This window comes from Macaca nemestrina, chromosome 3 (assembly GCF_043159975.1).
Source record: "Macaca nemestrina isolate mMacNem1 chromosome 3, mMacNem.hap1, whole genome shotgun sequence".
Taxonomy (NCBI): Eukaryota; Metazoa; Chordata; class Mammalia; order Primates; family Cercopithecidae; genus Macaca; species Macaca nemestrina.
This window is the reverse complement of record NC_092127.1, coordinates 99,320,917-99,343,756: the sequence shown is the minus strand read 5'-3', so window position 1 is coordinate 99,343,756 and position 22,840 is coordinate 99,320,917. Positions and strand designations below refer to the sequence as shown.

Genomic DNA, 22,840 nt, shown 5'->3' with positions numbered 1-22,840 from the left:
TACAAAGTGGAAATATGGCTCAGATGGTAATAGAGGTAAAAACAAACCTAAGTCATGTAAGATGAGTAAGTCTAAAGATCTAATGTACAACACGAAGATTATTGTTAATAATATTGCAGTGCATACTGGAAATTTTTCATGAAAGTAGATTTTAGGTACTGCTCGTAAAAAAAAGAAAGGTAACCATATGATGATGGGTATGTTAATTTGCTTCAATGTAGGAATCACTTTTATATACATATGTGTATATATATGTATGTGTGTGTATATATATATAAAGATAAGTATCTCAAAACATCATGCTGTACAACTTAAAACATATACAATTAAAAATAATTTTAAAATACACCTAAGTTTGAAGTCATCCTATGTTTAATAGTATCTCATTAATGAAACCAGCAAAATTATCACGCCATCTTTGCAAGTGAAGGAATACTACCAACAGACGTTAGCACATGCACAGTAAAAATGGGTTCATAAAAGTGTGGTCGTTGCTCTCACATTGCAGTTCACAGAATTTTAAGCTATGTTAAACATTTATGAAGGAACAAGGGAAGTGCACGAAAATGATTTACACCTATTTGTTGGTGTACCGTGATGCAGTTCTATCCCACTCATCCTATAATACATTTCTTTGACAAACAAAACTATAATCACAATCAGTTCTTTGAATATTAAAATTCTATGTATAGTCATGTATATGTTGTGCGGTTGTAATGCTTACAGACTATTAACCACTGATTCTAAGATGTGGGTGGAAGTATTTGTCTCTACATCTAAACAGCTAAAATATCATGGCTACTATCTGCGTGTATGTGTGAGGTAATATCAGTCTACTGACAAAGACACAATTTAATGTATCATATTTATTGACAGCATCAACCTCTCTCATTTCTAAGATAAATCTCCTTTTTTTCATGATGGATGTATACTTGTTACAAACCATATTGTTCTCAGAGACCACAGCTGCTCCTTTTTTCCAAGGGTAAATATGTCAGTCTCCCGGCCTGAACTGCCCATTTCTTATGTGTTACTCAGTTTTGTATTCCTCATGGTGCCTAGCTGAGAGTCTGGCACGTATTAAGTACTCAGTTAATGATTTTTAATGAAAACATAGCAGTAAGCCTGTTTTCCTTATAAATTTATACATAATTACAGACTACTTTCCCACCTAGAACCTTACAGCATTAAGGGTCATTATAATTCGTTATTCATCCATCTTGAACCCAGTGAAATTTTGTCAGATACAAAGAAAGTCCATAGTAATTGTGTTTCTAAGTGGGGACAGTTTATGTACCATTAGTGGACTCTCATATGAGTAAAAAGATAACAACTTTTACATACCACATTACAAAATGTCACTGTTACATATCTTTAGAAACAAATAAATCTAAAATTTTTCTTTAATAATCACACTATGCTTTAATCTAAGATTATAGTGCCAGTAATAGTATATGCCACTCCAAACACAAATACAAATCAAGCAATTCACTGTGCCTCAAAGCTTTTAATTTAGGTCTAAATATATCTAACAGTCATCTGGTTATCTTCTGAAGTCAAGCACAAGGACAAGAATCAAACTCCTAATTATTTGAGGCAATGCATTATATTAATCATTATTAGACACTTAAGGGGAAAGTGTACTATAAATTAAAATATTTCTCCAGTCCTGACATCTTTTATTACTACCTTGTTATAAAATTATTTTAAGATTGTGCCTATGACCTGTGTATGCTTCTTCAAAGAAATCTGACAGGTTGCCTGTGACCTGTGCTTGCTTGTGAAATCAGCATTAAATGATTCAGCTGATGGCAGCATACATCATCTGATTAATCATTTAATCAGAGGGTCCATAACACTCAAGCATTTAAAAATAAATTTGCATGAAGTCCAACATGACAGCTGTAGTAAGTTCAAAGGAAGTGAGTAAAAGAATGCTTAGATATTATAGTTCATGATGTCAAATCTGACATTTTAAATCCTGCTTTTGTTTTATTCATCTACCACACAACTGGCTAGCTATCCTTTTATGAATTAAGTCAGGATTATTACAGAATATACACACGTTAATCCATTTGAATCCAGATTTTTAAAAAACTGTTTATAATCTATTGATCCAATTTTTCCAAAATGGCATTGTTTAGGAACTTCATTCTGATTTTGAACAACAATAAATAACATTGCTGAACCTGGATGTTTTCAGTACCTGAGGCAACAGATATTTCAAGCTTATTTCTTGCATGAAAACTACTAATCATCATGTAGATAAGTCAGTGTCTAAATGGGATACGATAATGAAGCTGACTGCTGTATTATTTGTCAGGCAGTGGCTTCACAGTTTATTTAGGACTTTTGCTCTCTAAAACTCCAGAAAATTATAAAAATATAAAAACTTCAGGACCCAACTCTTTTAGAGCATTCCATGTGGCATGAAAGAAATGCTCATTAGTTCAGCAAGGATTTATTTGAGCACCAGCCACATGCAAGACACTGTTGAGGAGCTGGGATAGACCAAGTGTTCTGGTGGCTAGCTCCACACTGCACACATAGTAGCACCACAGAATAATGCTGATCCAAGTCACTTTCTTTGTACAATATTCTTAGAACAAGCAGATGTTTCTTCCTCAATAGAAGTAGGAAATATAAATTTTCTCTATATAACATCACTGTTGCTTTGCACTTAAAATTTCTGCCAGTGCACTTTTAACCTGTTTTTACTCTGCCAATAAAAGGTATGAACTTCAAGAAATGAATTATATGACTGATAACTTCTTATGTGTACATGAGTAAAATATAGATCAAAAGATCTATTATTCTAATTCTAATTCTATTCTAATTCTAATTCTAAACACAAGAGTTAATATTGTTCTGTAAAACAAATTCTTATAATTCAAGATAACTCATTTGTCCTTTAACTAGTCTTATACTCAGAAATTATTAATAAGGGCAGCTATATTCACATGATCAAATTCACAAAACAGGTATCTTCTTTGATTTACTCTTGATTTATTGGTTGTTCAGAATTACGTAATTTAATTTCCCCATATTTGTGAAGGGAGAGGAAAATTTCCCCCTCATCAACTAGAGGGTGATGGGCCAAATACCCTCAAAGGGCATGAAAGGTTAAAACCGGTGCCATTACTCCCTTTCAGTGTTCCTGATCTTAAAGTACGGCCATTAATCCACTTCTACAAGCTAGACATCTGGTATCCCTAATTGTCACATCCCTCTTCCTCCAAGTTTCTGGCACAGTGTGAGTAAACATTCTTTCTTGAATGATGAATGAGTGTCTCAATGTGGTCATTAATAAGCATTTCAAGCAAAAAGATTTTGCTTATTTCTAGTTGCCAGGGTCATTTTGATCAGAGTTTAAAAAATGAAATAAATTATTTCAAATATCATAATGAACAAATTAAATACTTTCATTGAAACTATCCAGATTTTTTAGCATTCCATAGATGTGGCCACAATTGCAGACGTTTATTAGAGTACTCTCTGAATTATTTTAGAAACTCAGAACTTTATTGCTAAATTAGACTTCAACAATTTTCTAGTAGAGCTTCCTCATTATATGAGAAAGACTTTTAGGAGATCTGCAAAAGGTTATCCAGTCAGGTGGTGTATGAGCAGAGATGAAGACTAGCCATTTTCACTCTCAGTCCAATGTTTATTTCCACAACTATGCTGCAATTTCTAGGTTTTATGACTTCATTTTCATATTAGAAATCAATAAGATACTCTAGTATCTATAAGGGAAATATCTCCAAATGATTAATTTTGTCACATCATTTAGATTTCTGCTTTAAATATTAAAATAAATAGCAGTATTTTTAGATGGGTGGAAAGCAAACCCAGTTTTGTAAAAGATTAAGCACTTTCATGCTTCATTTGCAATTTATATTGTATGCGTTAAATGCAGGTGAATAAAGAAAGGATGGTACATGTTTCCCTGTTGCTTAATATTCTGAAGCAATAAAATTCTCTAGTTAAATCTAGTTGTCCATAACTGAATGTATAAAGACCCAAAGGAAGGTAAGTTTTGAGGAAATGCTTGGGGAAGTGATATAGTGGCTGGAAAAGTACTATTGGTGTCCAGTCTATTCCAAATGACTGTACAATCTTGGACTACCCACTTCCTCTGTTGATTTCAGTTTCCTCATCTGTACAATCAGAAGATTGATCTGAACAGAGGGTCTGTCAGTGGACTTCCCATTAAGCCCTTTGATGTGTGTATGTGAGGACACATTTTTCTGAAGCTAAGAGGGTCCATAGCTTCTATTAGATTGTGAAAAGGGTCTGAGACACAAAACTGGTTAATTGCCTGTGTACTATTTTAATCTGAGGTCCCTCTTAACTTGTGAAATCTTACAAAGCTATAAATAGAATTATAATTTTAGGTGGAAACCAGGAATTAATATAATTATTACCCCTAATAAGATTATTTGAAAAGCATATTTTGTACAAAGGGGTATCACCATGACCAACCATGCATTCAAGCATCAGCTGAAGAACTTCACTAGAAGCCCAGTCAGGATTTGCCATAATTACATCCATTGCACCAGACACTAGACATGTAACTTCATGTAGTAAATCTAAATATATCACAGATATTTTTGTTCTGCCTTTTTATTATCAGTGTTTTAATGGGCTATCAAGGTAAGGCTGCTACTTAGGATTACATGAAGTGGAAACAACCCAGAATAGTTTGCCAGCAAATAAAACTTCTTTCTCACAATTTTGAAGACATTCATCCAAAATCATTTTGATTTTAACTTTTGGATAGCTGAATAGCACTGTTCTTATACTAAGGATATGATTATAAAAGACCCATAAATAAAAGTTGTTCTGCTTACTCACTTATTTCCTTCCTTTCTTCCCTTCTTAATAAACATATGCTAATTGTCTACTCTAAGTTGGAAACTCTCCCAGACACTTGTGAAATATCAGTGAACAAAATAAATATATTTCACTCTCATGGTGCCTACATAATAGAAGGGAGAAATAAAATTTAAAAAATACATTAAAGTAAGCAAATTATTTATTATATTTAAAGGTGAAGAACACTTTGGCAAAGAAAGAAACACAAAGGAAGGAAGGAAGGAAGGAAGGAAGGAAGGAAGGAAGGAAGGAAGGAAGGAAGGAAGGAAGGAAGAAAGGAAGGAAGGAAGGAAGGAAAGAAGGAAGGAAGGGAAAGAGAAAGAGGAAGGAAGGAAGGAAGGAAGAAAGAGAAAGAAAGAAAGAAAGAAAGAAAGAAAGAAAGAAAGAAAGAAAGAAAGAAAGAAAGAAAGAAAGAAAGAAAGAAAGAAAGAGAAAGAAAGAAAGGAAGGAAGGAAGGAAAAGAGAGAGGAAGGAAGGAAGGAAGGAAAAAAGAAAGAAAGAAAAAGGAAGGAAGAAGGAAGGAAGGAAGGAAGGAAGGTAGGAAGGAAGGAGAAAGAAAGAGTAGGGAGACTGAGAATACCAGAGGTGAGAAGAATGGCTCCAATTTTATATAGATTAAGGCAGGCCTCCCCAGTAATGTGTCAGGGCAAGGGTATGCTTGATTTATTCAAGAAATAGCAAGGAGACAGGGAAAAAGCAAAAATCATTTTGCTGTTGTAGTGGTGACATTTGTAAAATTTCATCATTGTTGACACCTCATACCGTATTAGTTTCATATTTAAAATGAAAGTTATAGTATCTTTGGTATAATCTTATTTGTGCCCCATGTTTGTCAAAAAAATTCAGTCAAAATTCTTCTCAGAATTTTAAAATCTACCTCAAAACTATGATCTCTGGTTGGTATATATTTTAAACCTCTTAGTTCCCACAAACATGTATTTGGCAATGAACTGTTATGTAATATGCAAATATGCCATTTAATAAGAGATGATGTCACTATAAAGAAATCAAGTAAAAGAATTTTATTTTGGAAATTAAGAAATTAGGCACAAAGAGATTTGTTATTCCAAGGAAGAGAAATTCCAAGACTTATAGTTAACATGAAAGTCCTCATTCTTTTTGAAATGTCACTGTTCCTTTGACATTTTACTACATTTTTTATTTCATTAACTTTCTTCTAGAAATTGAAACAATCATGATAATTATAAAATTTGCATGGCATTTATCTGGGTTAATGCCTGAAACAAGCAAAACCAATATAAAGGTAGCACATTTTCACAAGGGGAGGGTCAGGTAGCTGTTCCTCACAGTAAGTGTCCTGCTCCTGCCTCCAGGTCTCACATGAAAATGAACCATAATCTCACCAGCTTATAAATGTAGCACAAAGTGTACACACCGTACCTTGCCCAACTGGTCCTTTTTGATGAAGCCAGTGGCTGCTGCAATGCTCCCTGCTCCCTCCACTGTCTTCTGGGCTACTGCTGTCACACCCGTCACCACCGCTCCTCCAACATTTGTCACTTGCTCTTTGGTCTTCTCAGCCACTGGTACAAATCAAGAGCAACAACAGATTAAAGGGTGGTGGAATAACAGTGACTTAAAATCATTCCACTTCCACTAGCCATCGACTTCCATACACCTGTATCTACACATGCCATAGATAACTGAGGGGTCAGAAGAAACAAGCAACCAAGGTGTCCAAGTGAGTGTGGCTCAACCAAACATTGAATCTCGGCTAAGATATTTTTGTTAAAGTCATGCAGTATTAAAAAGTGCTTCAAGTTTAATGATCCAGAATGTAAAGCCATGAGTGATTTGGATTTGTTTTATACTAAGGAAAGCAATTCTTACAGGTGCAGTTATAGTTGAACCAGACTCAACATGAGTATTTCTTTATTTCAATTCAGTGCCAATCCTTTGAGCTCACTCAGCAAGTTCATTTCCACCACACATTCTAAACAACACAATACATATTTGTATTTATTTATTTATTCATTCATTCATTCATTCATTTGAGATAGAGTTTCACTCTTGTTGCCCAGGCTGGAGTGCAATGGCACAATCTCAGCTCACTGCAATCCCCACCTCCTGAGTTCAAGCTATTCTCCTGCCGCAGTCTCCTGAGTAGCTGGGATTACAGGTGCCCATAACCATGCCTGGCTAATTTTTTTTGTATTTTTAGTAGAAACAGGGTTTCACCATGTTGGCCAGGCTGGTCTCAAACTCCTAACCTCAGGTGGTTCACCTGCCTCGGCCTCCCAAAGTGCTGGGACTACAGGCATGACCCACCGCACCCAGCCCATACTTCTTATCTGTGTGTTCAGACACGGTATTATCACATATGTATGAATGACAGCATAAGAAATGGTTTTGAAGGAACTTGGATCTTTTTATAGAACTTCAGGTAGTGAAACATAGGGTTCTTAAAAGCTAACTTGCAGTAATTTTAATAGGAGCAAAGGAGCTGGACAGTATGAAAATGAAGAGGCTATTGAGCACCCTTAAAATTCGTTTTCACAAAACAAAATGTGATACGGTCATTCAGTAGGTTTATTACAATAAGTTAACATTTTTGAGAAGACAGTGTAAATAGTTTGAATTGAGTTTATAGGCAGAAATTTAATTTCATGTCAAAAATTTTCTTGTTCAGTGAAATAAGCCAGAAACAGAAAGGCAAACACAACATAATCTCACTCATGTGGAATCTAAAGAAAAAAAAAAAGTTGGTATCATAGAAGCAGAGAGGAGAACAGTGGAGGAGAGTGGAGGATGGGGACACTCATCTAAGGAAATGAAGGCACATTTTCTTGATAAGATTTGTACTCCCCAGATAAGCCTCAGTCTGAGAGGAGTTACACCATGTCAGCTCTTTCGTGCTAGTCACATGATTATTGTATAGGTTTCATCTCACCAGTTGAAGAAGCCAATAGTTAAATGGTGTGGACAAAGCAATTCATTTTCAAATAGACTATGTAAGTCACAGAAGCTAAGGGGCCTGTAAGGACAAGAGGCTTTCTCCTTAGTTCAGGCAATGTGGGGAAGCCTGACATAGCCACACAGCCCAAGACCAGAAAGGGTCCACAGTATTGTTGCTCCCTACTTGTCTTTTAGGCTAGAATTTTGTACAACTACCTACCAACTCCGTGCCATTTCTAAGGATATGGCTGATGTCTCCTTAAGAGTAAGAGCTATTTACAATTCAAAGTTCGATTTAAATGCCAGTGAAAAGCTGTACTGAAAATTTTATGTTTTAAAACATTTCTGAAATGTTGATCCTTTAAAAATAGTCAATTATGTGTTTCAAGTTGTCATTTTTTTCGTTTTCAAGGACGAGAATTGAAAATTTTGCTTCAAATGAACATTTTCTTGTTATAAAATCTTGAAGCAAGATTAAAAATAGGTTTTGAATTTTTTACAGATCCAGCCATAAATTTTATAATATCTAGATAACCTTTTATAGATGTATAAATTTTAATCTAGTTTTAATGCAATACACTGCACAGTAAAATGTACTCTGCACATTATTATAATTTCACTCTTTTATTATTATAATAATAAATAAAATGGTTACATGACAAAATAACAGAGTATACAGGTAGCAATCATTGACACATTTAAAAACATTTCTGTAGAACTGGTTTCTCTAGTAGGGTCTCTGCTGACCTTGAACCTCTATTTTTCCCCCGAGGGCCTTCCACACTATTTCTCTACTCACTGACATTCCAAACAAACGGTGACAAAACAAAAGGAAAAGAGACATACTCATATTAGTACATTTTGAGTCTAGCAAATGGTATCTGTTTTTCAGCAACTGAGTTTTTTGAAATCAGGGATTCTACTTTATTTTTCTTTATATTATTTTATAGTAGATAAATAATTTAGAATGTACTAAAATGAATTTAGTATCTCTCTCTAATATCTGCATTAATATAAGTAATAGGTTTATATTTGACTTTAACTAAGTTAAAAATAAAAATCCAAAAAGGAAATGTGATACCAACTTTTAGAATAGATATAGCAAAATCTAATCTTTGACATTAAACAAAATTATAAAATTAAGAATATCTAGTTTTGAATTGTTATACAAATGATAGATTTAAAGAAAATAAATTTAAAGCAATTTACTAAGGAAATTTAGATCATAACATGTTGAAAATTAGTTTTGTTCATTATGATGTAATAAATTTACAAGAATCAAAACCTTCAGAAAATCTCCAGTGTCAGAAATTTCTTTATACTACACTTGCATGAAAAATAAATAACTTTATATCATAGTTTATTTTTAAAGTACCTTAAAAACATATCATTCAGTAAGTTTAATTAAATACATTTTCATATATGATGCATTAAGTTGATAACTGAAATAATTTCCCGAGATCAAAGAGCTAGGATTTAAGTTGGTGGATTTTTCATTGATATTATCTAACTAGGATAATTTGTTTTCCTTGAACTTTGTAGGTAGAAAGCTCCCAGCCCAAGTTTACTGAAGTCTATATTTCTCCCCCGCCCCCTTGAAAAGAAATCTAATGGGATGAATTTGGGGGAAATTGTTTATTTAATATTAGAAGTTAATATTAGGTACTACGTAATAGTTTCTTGTTTCCCTGCATTAAGACTTGTAACAAGAACAATTAACAATTAGTTAGCACTTAATATGTACCCATAGCAAACATTTTACATCAGGTAAAATATGCAAATTATTCTCTCTTTAACCACTGAAGTAATTGTCTTATTTCTTCTCATAATTAGACTTAAGAACTTTATATTAAATAACCCTATTCAAAAAATTAATTCATTTATCTGATGTGGGAGAGGAATGATTATGATAGCAGCTGATTTATCCCAATGTGTTTCTCATAGCCATACTAGTTATGGCAGCATTTTTGGTACTTCACTACTGCCAGGGTGGTTCATGGGTGTAATGGTTGTAAATATTGCCCATGCTGAAATCACCATGTCGTTACTGCTTAGCAACATTTCCCATAGTTTTCTGTAGAACACTAGTTTCATTCAACCCTAATAACTAATGGAGAAAGGTTTCAATAATCAAAAAGTTTGAATAACCTTGATTTTAACTATGTAATGCAAATTTCTTTACTGTAGGACATCTCAGATTCCTTAATATACCAAAGAGAAAATAAAATATGCAGAATCTCCCAACATTGTACAATGTTGGAAACTTAGGATTGTGGGCCACTGTCCTTTAGAAAACATTTTATAAAATGTTGTTTAATTGTACAAACTTCAGTCTCTCTCTCTCATACACACACACACACACACAGAGAGAGAGAGAGAGAGAGAGAGAAAGAGAGAGAGAGAGAGAGAGAGAGATGTGTTTACATTTTGGCATTCTGGAGAAGACTGAAAAAATGCAGTCCATCTCCAGTCTCCATTAGATCATTAGGTGACAGTAGTAGTTGGGTTTTTAAAATTTTTACCACTGACTCCAAAACTTGGTACATGGCCTTCTGCTTTCTAAACCTCATGGGTTCTTCCTCAACTACTAAATGGAACACCATTCATCTAGACTGACCCTCTTCAGATAGTAGAGTCTCCACCTGTCTGCTATCTAGTTATTATTATAATAATGCTTCACAATACCATATTTATAGGAGGTCCCTAGAAGGCAACATAGTCCATTTACTTATCTAGTTCTCTGTTGGATTGCAACAGAGCCCATTAAAGGTGCATAATTAACTTCTAACAGAACTAGTTTCAAAGGAGTCTGCTTTATTTTTACACTCCCATTTTTAAATCAAAAGTATTCATTTAAAAAATATTTTTCTACGCTAGTTGTAAAAATGTTGCACAAGAAAGTTCACTGTAAAGCAAGAAGTAACACTTATAAATATATATATTGTTTGCTTTTTGTTTTCCAGATGCTTTGTGTACACTAATTCAATGAATTATTTTATAGACGAGGAAGCTAAATCATACAGAGGTGAAGACTCTTGCAAAAAAAACCACACAGCTGGTAAAGAGTAAGTAACAAGTTGAACCAAGAAGAACTGACTCCTGTGTTTTTAGTCCTAACCACAGCACTGTATTAAGATTCCCATATCATTTTTCTCCTTTCCATTTTAGAAGTCATTGATAGGAACATTTTGTTTTTATAGGCACTATTGTGTTTAATGCTATAATTTAATTTTCATATAAATTATATTTCTGATTATATCTTTTGTTTCACCACACCTGCCAGGAAATGTGGAGTACTTACAACAGGAAACTTAATTACAGCAAGTCTATGGGCTTTTAATTTGTAAATTTTGGTTCCCCTTTGATTTTTCTATTTCTGGCACTCTCATCCTCATCTTCCTCATCATCTGATGATGATTATCATCATTTTCATCATTTTTGATATTTCTTGATTGTAGACCTAATTGACTTATTCAAATTCTTGGTAAATTTAGGCCAAATGAATTATATAATCAGAAATATGATAATTGCACAATAATATCAGTACAAATAGCTATACCATAACAATACAAATATAAATACAATAAACAATTTACTGACTGTCCAAGGGTGTTTCCTGAAACGTACTCTGAATTATCAAAGAAATATTATAATCAATGTAACTTAAGGTCAAAATATTTTATCGTAATCAACAGAAATTTTACTCTATTTTTTAAAAAATAATGGCTATTTCACATTGTATTTTTGTCAGCAGTTTGTCAATACATTTTTGGTCAGAATATTTGAATGCCCAATTACTATAAATTAAACATAGCTTATCAATTCAAAGCCATCATTATTCTTGGCAAGTAACTATATTTTTTATTTATTTATAATCGATATTTACCTATTTAAAAATACTCTATAAATAATTCAGTTTGAATAAGACTGATATGCTCTTAGAATGCTCAGTGATTGTTTTATAGTGTCATTCGGAATGCTGAATACTGGGCCACACTAATCACTAGATACTTCATCGTCTTTGGATCTAAGCCCAGTGGAGCTTACCTGTTGCCACACCGTGCACCACTCCCTCCTTGGTTTTGGAGCCTACAAAAACGAACACATTCAAGACATAAGTCTCAAACTAGCCTTAAATTGCTGATTAGCTAGTTTTCAGCACAACTAATTTAAAAACTCAGTCTTCAGAAGTCTATAGATTATTACATCTTCAGGAAAAAAAAAAAATATATATATATATATATATCCTAAAACTAAAAGAAGGAACTCCAGTAACCACCACAATAAATAGAAGAAAGCCAAGCTAACAGGAGGTCATCTCCAATTAAGATTTTAGCACAAAATAATAACTTTATCCCCTTTGTTCCCACATCACATACGAATTTACAGAGGAGAAAAAAGAATGAGATTACACTGGGGCTTGGTGAGAAGATAATTTTGAAACCAGAGCTGTAGAAGCTTTTTTCTTTTCTCTCTCTCTCTTTCTTTTTTTTTTTTTTTTTTTTTTTTTTTTAAGACGGAGTCTCGCCCTGTCGCCCAGGCTGGAGTGCAGTGGCTGGATCTCGGCTCACTGCAAGCTCTGCCTCCCGGGTTCACGCCATTCTCCTGCCTCAGCCTCCCGAGTAGCTGGGACTACAGGCGCCCACCACTACACCCCGCTAATTTTTTTGTATTTCTTTAGTAGAGACGGGGGTTTCACCATGTTAGCCAGGATGGTCTCGATCTCCCGACCTTGTGATCCGCCCGCTTCGGCCTCCCAAAGTGCTGGGATTACAGGCTTGAGCCACTCTGCCCAGCCAGAAGCTTTAAAAATACAGCACTAGAGACAAATGAGTCAACCCATGAAGCAAAAGCGAAGAGGGATGGAGAGTAGGCTTTAACATGTGCTGAACACCCATTATGTAAAAAACACTTTACATATATCTTATTTAATCTTCACAACATCCATTGAATGTAGTTATATTTTGCCCATTTTAAATATCTGATGAAATTAAAAATCTGAGTTAAGTAATTTATCTAACATTACACATGTAATAATAGGCTATAAGCACATTCAAACTAGGGTTTCTACACAGGATCAGAATTTCTTCCAAACCTGGACCATTACTAAACTTGTATACAAATAAATATTATGTGTATTATTAAAATTATGCTTGTTAAAAATTTTATTCATATCCTCTCTAATGTTGGATTTTTCAGTGTAATTCACACTGTAGATAATTTATGGAATAGGCATGATTTTTATGTTTTACAGAATTGTCATACTCCTTTTTAAGTTTGGATCAGTTTACAAAATGTTACCATTTGCACTTTAATGTCATGATATACTGAGAGTGTACTTAACATAAGGTGCATTTTTCAGCATCACTTCCTCTGGGACACCTTCACTCTTTATCACAACCTCTTTCCTCATTTATATGGATACCTCCACCTTCAATACATTCCTCTGACTGCATATCTAGAGTCTCCTGAATTGCAGCAGTGACAACATCCTCAGGGGTGGCTACTTCCTATATAAATCAACTTATGTTTGATTCAAATTTTACTTCCAGCATGTTTCGCTTCCTTTCTTTGCTGCTCTTTCATCTTTACTGGTCAATTTCCTCTTTTGATTGTGCATTTTTGTGAAACATCACATGGGCTCACCACTGGAAGACAAAGTGGCTACACAACTACGGGCATTGCTGTCTGTATGAACTGCATAACACATGTGAAGAAGCGATCAATCACCAAAAAGCTTTGAAAGAAGTGCTGTGGTTTTGTCACTGATTATAATGGGTTTCTGTTATTTATGTAATGATTTGAAGGCTGAAGAGTTAGCAGCAAAGTTTGTACTTTATGCAATTACTTTCAGTATACTGTGGTAACAGAAATTTGAATTGTGTTGTTAGGGGTTGGTGTCATTTAACTAACCGTGGTAACTGGAATTTGTGTGTGCTGAAACTATGCAGAGTGAGAACAGCTGGTATTTAAGAGAATAGATCTCAATCTCTATCTCTCATCCTCACCCCCTGCACCCCATGTGGTCTTAAAAATGACTAGTAGTAAGAAATGTCTAACAGCTGGTCTGCGGTCTTTCTTCTCTGCCTCAGCAGTATCTAAGAATTTGACCTATGGTTAAATGATGAAATGTATTCTGAATCAAAGACAATAAGATAGAAGTAGAGAGTAGAATTATGATTATTAGAGGCTGACAAGGGTAAGAGGGAGGGGAGGATACGGAGAGGTTGGTTAAGGAATATGAAATTGCAGCCAAATATGAAGAATAAGTTCTAGCATTCTATAGTAATGTAGGGTGATATACTTAACAATTGTTTATTGCGTGTGTTCAAAAATCTAGAAGAGAGAATTTTTCATTTTTAATGTTCCCACCACAAAGGAATGGTAAATGTTTCAGGTAATGGATATGTTAATTACCCTGATTTGATTATCACACGTTGTATACATGTATGGAAATATAATTCTGGATCCCACAGTTATATACAATTATCACATGTTCACTAAAAATAAAAGAAAAATTGAAAGTAGGGTAGCATATGACCCAGCAATCTCTCTTCTGGGTGTAAATCCACAAGAAAAGATTTCAGCATATCTGCACCCCCAAGGGCCCAACACAGTGGCTCTTGCTTGGAATCCCAGTGCTTTGGGAGGCTGAGGCAGGAAGATCACTTATAAATATATAAGGAATTTTAAAAACACTAAAACTAGTATTTGTTTAGCAAACTATAAAACATTAAAAATTAAAGTGTTTTATTTCTTTGTAAAAAACTTATCAAGAGTAATATAAATAGTGTTTGTCTTCTCATTGTATTACTTTCTATATGGAGTGGACATGTTTTTTATATTTTACAGAATTGTCATACTCTATTTTAAATTTGAATTAGGAGTTTGAGACCAGTCCGGGCAACAGAGTGAGATGCTATCTCTACGAAAAATATTAAAAATTAGCCAGGCATGGTGATGCATGCCTGTAGTCCCAGCTACTTGGGAGGCCGAGGCAGGAGGATCTCTTGAGCCTAGAAGTTTGAGGTTACAGTGAGCTATAATTACACCACTCCATTGCAGCCTGGGTGACAGCAAGACCTTATCTCCAAAAAAGAAAAAAAGAAAAACACAATAGCCACAACTAAAGTGTTTACCAATAGATAGGTAGGTAAAAAGACTGTGGTACATAGATACAATGGAATATCCGTCAGCCCTAAAAAGAATAAGATCCTACCATTTACAACATGGATGAACTCAGACAACATTATGCTAAGTGAAATAAGCCAAACACAGAAAGAAAGATATCACATTATCTCACATATATGTGGAAGCTTGAAACAAAATTCAAATGTACAAACACTAAGTAAAAAACAGGGTTAATAGGGGTGGAAAAGTAGATAGAAAAGAAGGAGATATAGGCCAGAGGATCCAAGCAAGTAGCAGATGTGTAGGATGAACAAGTGTACAGATCTAATGTATGAGGACTATAGGTGATAAAATTGTACTATATTTGAGATTCATGCCAAATAAGTGGATTTTAGCTGCCCTTGCCACAAAAACAACAAAAAAGGTAACTATGGGAGATTATGAATATATTAACTTTCTTCAATACAGTAATTTTTAGTGTCTAATATATCCCATAACATCAAGTTGTATACCCTAAATACACGCAATTAAATTTATTTTTAAAAAAGAATGCCACTAGGCCAGGCGTGGTGGCTCATGCCTGTAATCCCAGCACTTTGGGAGGCTGAGGTGGCAGGATCATGAGGTCAGGAGTTCGAGACCATCCTGGCTAACATGGTGAAAGCCTGTCTCTACTAAAAATACAAAAATTAGCCGGGTGTGGTGGCACATGCCTGTAATCCCAGCTACTCAGGAGGCTGAGTCAGGAGAATCACTTGAACCCAGGAGGCGGGGGTTACAGTAAGCTGAGATCACGCCACTGCACTCCAGCCTGGAGTGAGGTGACAGATGAGACCCTATCTCAGGGGAAAAAAAAAAAAAAAAAAAAAAAGAATGCTACTAAAACACACCATTAGAATTTATAATTAATTATTTTTTATAAATATGCAACATAGTTTATATTTTTGTAGTGTAACCCCAAACAAAGAGATATATATATACCTTAAATAAAGAGATAAATGAGAGTCCTCATAAGGTTACCATGTATCAAACCAATCAGCTGTTCTTTGAGGTCATAATTATTTACCAATAAACTGTAATTGATGGTTAGCCTTTAATTTATGAGTAATCTGTAATTGATAACATACAGCTACAAAATAGGTGCCAAGTAGTTATGTGACTAGCAAGATATAAATGCTGTAGGGACACCAGAGCTGATGGCTTCCCTGAGCAGAAATGTCCCCCACCAACCACATCTTGTCTTCCCAACCTCAAAAGAGCACAGAGTGGAGAAGAAGGTCAGAAGTAACACCTGTGAGTTTTAAGAATCCAGCTATCCCTGTTGTGCATGCTATGTTGACTTTGTCAGCTTAGTGAGATGAAGCACATTTTGACTTGAGAATTTGCTGTCAATTTCACTGATGGCCCCTGCTGCTTATTGAACAGAGTGGCATTGGAAGAGACTCAAAGATCATTATTTTCTTGCATTTATTGCATTTATATTACTTAGCATTATATAAAGATAATTAAATCTTTCTGCTTTTGAATTTAGGTCTAATTAATTTCTGAGTCATTTGAAGAAATTTTTGTATATTAAATTGAAGTATGTTGATTGAAAATTTGTGTACACAGATAACAAAAATGGAAGGAAAAAGACCCACAAAAATAACACTGATCATTAAGGTAGTTCTGCAATGAGTTAAAAAGTAGTTGTCAAAAGTATATTCTTACATACTTTTGAGACTGATGAGATTGAGATTACTTTTCTTATGAGGCTTCTACCAAACATCTTCAGCCATAGTGAAATTATAAAATGGTCTTTGGTCACCTCCAATCTTTCAAACTTGTTATGTAATGAAGGACAAAAGAATAAATAGAAAACATGTTGGTAAAGTAATTATTCTGTTGGAGATTTTATTTGATAATAATAGCCATGATTCCTATATATAAAAGTGTGCTCAATTATTCATATGTCCTGTTTATTATGACATTCTTACAAAAACCAGAAGGTAGTTGCAGTTTTCTAAATCATATTTTTTACTAATCAGGGAAGTGATGCTCAGAGATGTTAAGTACACTTCCCCAAGACCCTAAAGGTAATAAGTGATGTAGCCTCGAACTAAAACTTTGGTTTGTGTGATTAGTGCATGTTCTTTCCACTCTATCAGTAGTCAGCAAACTACAACCTACAAGACAATTCCAGCCCACTACCTGTTTTGATAAATGAAGTTTTATTGGAACACAGCCACACTAGCTATTGTTTATGACTACTTTCACACTTCAAAAGCAGAATTGAGACATAGATTTCTTTTTTTTTTTTTTTTAGACAGGGTCTCATTCTGCCACCCAGGCTGGAGTGCAGTGGCTTGATCGCAGCTCACTGCAACCTCTGCAGCCAGCTGTATGGTTCAAGCCATCCTCCTACCTCAGCCTCCTGGGTAGCTGGCAATACAGGTGCATGCTACCATACCCGGCTAATTTTTGCATTATTTGTAGACACAGGGTTTCACCACGTGGCCCAGGCTGGTCTCAAACCCCTGGGCTCAAGTGATCTACCAGCCTTGAGCTCTCAAAGTGCTGGGATTCAAGACCTGAGCCATGGCACCTGGCCAAGACATAGATCTCATGGCTTAAAATATGTGCTATCTGATTCCTTACCATAAAATTTTGCCAACCCCTGGATTACACTATTGTGTCTTTGCATGGTCATTTTTTATCTTAAATTCTGTGTATGTGTATAAGTTCAACTCTCAATTAGAACTCAGAATGTAACCAATAAATAATTTATAGAATGTGCTATGTGTTAAATGTCATGAGAGACATTGAAAATGATTTCAATGAACAGTTATAAAGTAACTGAAGTCAAAGAAACTTGTACTTGCAAAACTTGGAAATCTGAGGACAAATGGAAAGATGGATAAACTGCATGTCACTGATTCAGTATTCCAAATTCCATATAAAAAGGTATAATTCACACTTCATAAAATATTTAAAATTAACTCATACATTTTTTCCTCTTGTAACACTCTATTTTAATGACTTTCTGAAAATATGTTTTAAGGTAGAAAAAAGTAATTTCACTGAAGATTTGTGGGAAGATTAAGTCAACATAAGAAAAGTCTAAATAATGAGGCAGTGGCACATGCCTATAATCCTGGCTACTCAGGAGGCTGAGGTGGGAGCATGACTTGAGCCCAGGAATTCAAGGCTGCAGTAAGCTATGATAGCATCACTGCAGTTCAGCCTGGGCGACAGAGCAAGACCCTGACTCTAAAAATTGAAAATAGAAAACAGAAAAAAAAAATGTGTTGTGAAATTTGATGAGACGCATTCATATAACTCATTCCAAATATAAAATTTTCCCCACTGATCTATCTTGAAGAGATAATGTAGCTTTCTTTCGCTTTGCAGACATAGACGGAGCATGTGTTTCAGCTAGGCAACTCAATGTGCTCATCCTCCACCTGACGGTTCATCCTGTGACTCTAACTGCTTATAGTTGCCACCAGAGAATGTGAAAAAGCTCAGAGGAGAAAAAAGAGAGGAAGAATGGGCAATGTGTCTATGTTGAGTGTGTGTGTGTGTCTGTGTCTATGCCTGTGGATGAGAGCGTGTGTGTCTATTCTTTTCCAAAGAATTCAAAGTGGTTTGTAAAATAACATGCAATTGAACACAATTCAAGATACAGAAAAGAGAGTCAGAGCTTGGATGTATACCCCAAGGTGGAACTTTAGGAACAAGTAGGTAATAAGCATCAATTTCTTTATTCTTTCAGTATGTTTGTCATTTGATGGATGAACTGTATCAATGTTTCTGAGAGGTCAGTAGCAGCCCTCAAGCACTTTTCTCTGTCCTCAGTGTTCACAGAGACCAAATGATCACATGAAGTAACTCTACCAAAGACTAATCTGTTGTTTCCATTTTAGGGCCACAAATAGGTCTCTTTATACACAGCACAGGGGCATATCAAAGTCATATTTTAAAAATCAGAATGGGTTAAAATTGACAAACATTATTCATGATGGTAAAAGAAATCACAGACCCAGCAATGATTTTGATTCTTAAGAATATTCTTGATTTTTTAAAAAGACGATGTATTTTTAAAACTGTTCTCTGAAATGTAATTATGTAGGCACAGAAGCATTCATTTTTCAAAAGTCCTAAATATTAGGGCAAAATTAAAAATATCGAAAAGGAAACAGCCGCATTTTTTACTATTAGCTCAAATACACACATTCACATTCACCTACCTACATATACCTCTGACTCAGTCCACCCTTTTGACAAGCAATGATGCAAAAATGAATCAAGAGAGAGAACTACCAGCATTTAGAGTATTGATTATCCTAACCCATCAGTCATGAACCAACACCAAAGTGACATTTGGGGTTTACCTACCTACATAGAGAACACCCTCTTTTGTCTTTCCTGCTGCTTCTGCCACACCCTGTTTGGTTTTCTCAGCAGCAGCCACAACTCCCTCCTTGGCCTTTGAAAGTCCTTTCATGAATACATCCATGGCTAATGAATTCCTTTACACCACACTGGAGAACATAAAATACACTTTGAATGAGAACTTTTGGGGGAAAATAAACAAAAAACACTGAAAAATCATGAGAAACCCTCCAAAGTGTGAGACTCTTTTAAGTGTACACTCATTTAACCATTGGACAAAGCAGACATTTTTAGCTCTGGCATTAAAAATTTAGCATCTCCCATCCATCTTGGCTAGTAAAAGTCTAGCCACCTAACCATGGATTAGGATGAATCCTCTGAGTTGTTAATACTGCATTTCAGAAGTGGAGTTGCATGAAAAGAGTCACTCCTGTTTTAACTTCCCGGGGTCTAAAGGGTAACAGTGTGAGTTAGAAGCATGGAAGCTGGAGGCTTAGGGTCAGGGGCATCCTTAACATGAATCCCAGAAGGCGGCTAACAGGTTGATGGTGGAGAGGCGTAGGCAAGAGAACTAACTACTCACTCTGGGTGTGGTTCAACCTCAGGCAAACAGCGAGCCCAAGGGTGCTGGTTCTAATACATCCGAGCATCCACCCCCGCCCTCAGCTATCTACCCTGAGCAGGCGGCGCTCACACTCGCGGGCCGTCTCTAACCCTGCGCCAGCCACCCGAGGGGGCGTTCTCAGCATCCACCCTAGCGGACCCCGCGCCAGCACTTGTTAACCCTTTACCACCTGTTGACTTGGCCTCCCTGCACTTCCATTTCATTATTTGCCAAACGCAGCTTGCTTACTTTACAGAGAAAAACCAAGAGAGCGGGCAGACGGATTTCAGGTAAGAGAGAAATAAAAGTTAGATGCTTACGCTCCAGGGAGCATCCTCGCGTTTCCCGGGGAAAAGCGGATCCCGGAGACGCATCCTAATCTCTCAGCCCTTGGGGAGAAGCCCTTGACAGGACGAAAGCCAAGTCAAGTCTCTTTCCTTAGGCTCCCCAAAGGGACAACTACTCACCTCCCAGAGACCTGGCACAGCAGGTCCTCACCGCAGCACCACCCCCTCCTGGTGCCCACGACCATTCCTCTCCCACCCGGCTTTCTCCAGGATTTCCAAAGACGCCCGTTTAGATCCACAGGTACTTACCTGTGTCCCTCTGCTTCTCCACAACTCCGATTCCTCCCCACCTCTCTTTTTAAAAAAAAAAAATTAAACAATTCCCAAATAATATTTAATAGGGAAGAAGGAGGAAAAGGAGCGCACAGGAAGGGCGGAGGCGGCACCGGGAGGGGGACGGTCCCCAGAAGAGGCCGCTGTGAGCCGGCGACGGGAGGCTGGGGGCGTGGGAGGCAAACCCGCTAACCTGTCGTCGAATGGCCACTCCCAGTTCTCCGCTCACGAGGATGGAGAAAAAGGCAGAAGGTTTGAAGGGAAGGCGTGAGGGAGCGCTCAGGACGCTCTCGGAGGGGCCGGGCCGGGGTCTGCGCTGCAGCCCGCACGCACCTCACTCCCGCGTCGCGGCGCTCGGTCGCTCGCCCCCTCTCTCGGGCCCCTTCTGGTCGTCGCCGTCCTCCTCCTCCTCGTCCTCCTCCTTCTCCTTCTCCTCGGCTCTCCGCCCCCACCGCTGATTTGTCAGCGCCTCTCCCCGCCCCCCTCCCAGCGCTCGCTGCTTTCCCTGCAGCGTGCTCTTCGTTCCCTATCTCGGATGGGGATGGGGCAGGGGGCGCAGGGTGAACCACCAATTCCAGCCGCCTGCCTGGCCGCGCAAGGCGGGAAAATGGGGGCGCTTTTGCGCCTCACCTCAAGTTCAGGGTCACGGGCACTCCTGTGGCGATTGGGAGCGGTTGGGCTTGGGCTAACGACTCTCCCCCTTTCCCATTCCCCTCCCTTCCTGTCCCCGCCTTTCCTCCGGGTCCTCCCTGGGACCACCCCCTACCCCTCGTCAGAGTCAACCTGGGAGAGCGGAGGGCCTGAGGGTCGACCACCCAGAGCAGAGCCTATCCTTTGGGGAGCTGCTGGAGGAGACAGGCAGCGCAGGGAGGTGGCTCACACCGCACCGCCGAGAGCACTTTGCCCTCGCATCGCTGACATTTAATCACGGTCACAGGCTACGTTAAGGGTCGCTTTAGTTCAAATATCCTCAAGATTTTCGTTTGCTCTTAATCCAGGTCGAGCTCGAAAGGGTCCCGCGGGTGAATCGGAGACTACTAAGGAAGAGTTACAGGTTGAGGAGGCAGGAGGAGGCTCAGCAAATCCTCTTCCCACCCCACTATCACCATTTTCCTTTCCACCAATCAGCGCCTGCCAGACGCTGATTTTCCCATCAGCGGAACGAGGAATAAATATTCCCCAGCCGTCTAAAACAAGCGGTCCTAAGGCTTTTCGCTCTAGAAATGGGACTTACTTTGTAGACCTAAGTGCATGGTCTGGTAGACAAATCCAGCGTGATTTACCCTACCAGACCATCATATCCAATTTCTTTTTCAGCCCCTTCTGAAAGGGAGATGCTACACGCCACTCACCTTTCTGACTTCTAATTCTCGTTGCCCTCAGAATTGACATCCCCTTTTCTCTCCCCCGACCCACCACATGCACAGACACACAGACGTACACACGCGAACCTCAAGACAATTTTTGCATCGCTTAACACATTTTCACCTCTTTCAGAACTGGAAGACAGCTATTCCTGGATCACACCAGAATGGAGAAGCAAGCTCCTCCCACTAGCAGAAAGCCTTTGCTTTCTGTGCCTGGATTCCGAAGATTAGTTAAGCACTGGTGGGGGCCGGCGGGGGGGTGGGCGGGGACAACAGCTCGTTTTTGCTGTGTTTTTTAAAAATTGTTTTTATGTTTGTAGCTAATGCTTTGTCTGATTCTTGCACTCATTTGGATTCTGAAATTTGAGTAAAATCAAATGTAAACATACAAAACAACTTTAAAACCACAAGGAATAGTAAACAAATGATTATACATGAAAGACATATAGAAGATAATGCCTATGTGTTCAGTGGAAAATAGAAAAACATGAAAGTAAGATTACAAATTTTTATTACTTAAACTCTTCCTTGAACTATTGGTCTGCCCTTTGGAAAAACAGACTTTCCATAACGCAGTAGCTCATATTAATAGTTTGTGTTTGCTTAGGACCAGAGCAAGAAGGTTGGACTTGGGAGCTAGTTTGTTGTCTGGCTTGGAGACCTTGAACAAGTTATGTTCTCCTTCTGTTTCCAGTTTTATTTTTTGTAAATGAGGAGATGAACTCAGGTGATCGCCCTATATTCAACTTTTTGTTATGGGAAATATTCAAACATATGCAAAAGTAGAAAGAATAAAGGACTCCCATGTGAATATCACCCAACTTTTACATTTTTTCTATGCATGGCATATCATGTCTCATTCATAAGTCCACTCACTTTATCACTACCAATCCTCCCTATTTTTTTTTCACAAAATTCAAGCTTTATATACATCTTTTCAACTGTAAACA

The 22,840-nt window shown here is 37.2% G+C and overlaps 1 protein-coding gene across 8 annotated transcripts in view; it reads right to left on the bottom strand.

Moving 5' to 3' along the window:
• Positions 1-22,085, bottom strand: part of LOC105479623 (synuclein alpha) — a 112,687-nt gene extending 90,602 nt beyond the window's left edge. For 2 of the 8 annotated variants that reach the window (XM_024792202.2, XM_071093311.1), the window contains exons 1-4: positions 20,500-20,820; positions 19,303-19,448; positions 11,842-11,883; positions 6,280-6,422 (exon numbers count right to left, since the gene is read on the bottom strand). In XM_024792202.2, the coding sequence (XP_024647970.1) occupies positions 6,280-6,422; positions 11,842-11,883; positions 19,303-19,423 (306 nt within the window). In that variant the 5' untranslated portion in view covers positions 19,424-19,448; positions 20,500-20,820. The other 6 variants (XM_011737683.2, XM_011737686.3, XM_011737688.2 and 3 more) reach the window with 6 other exon arrangements.
• Positions 22,086-22,840: the final 755 nt, after the last annotated feature.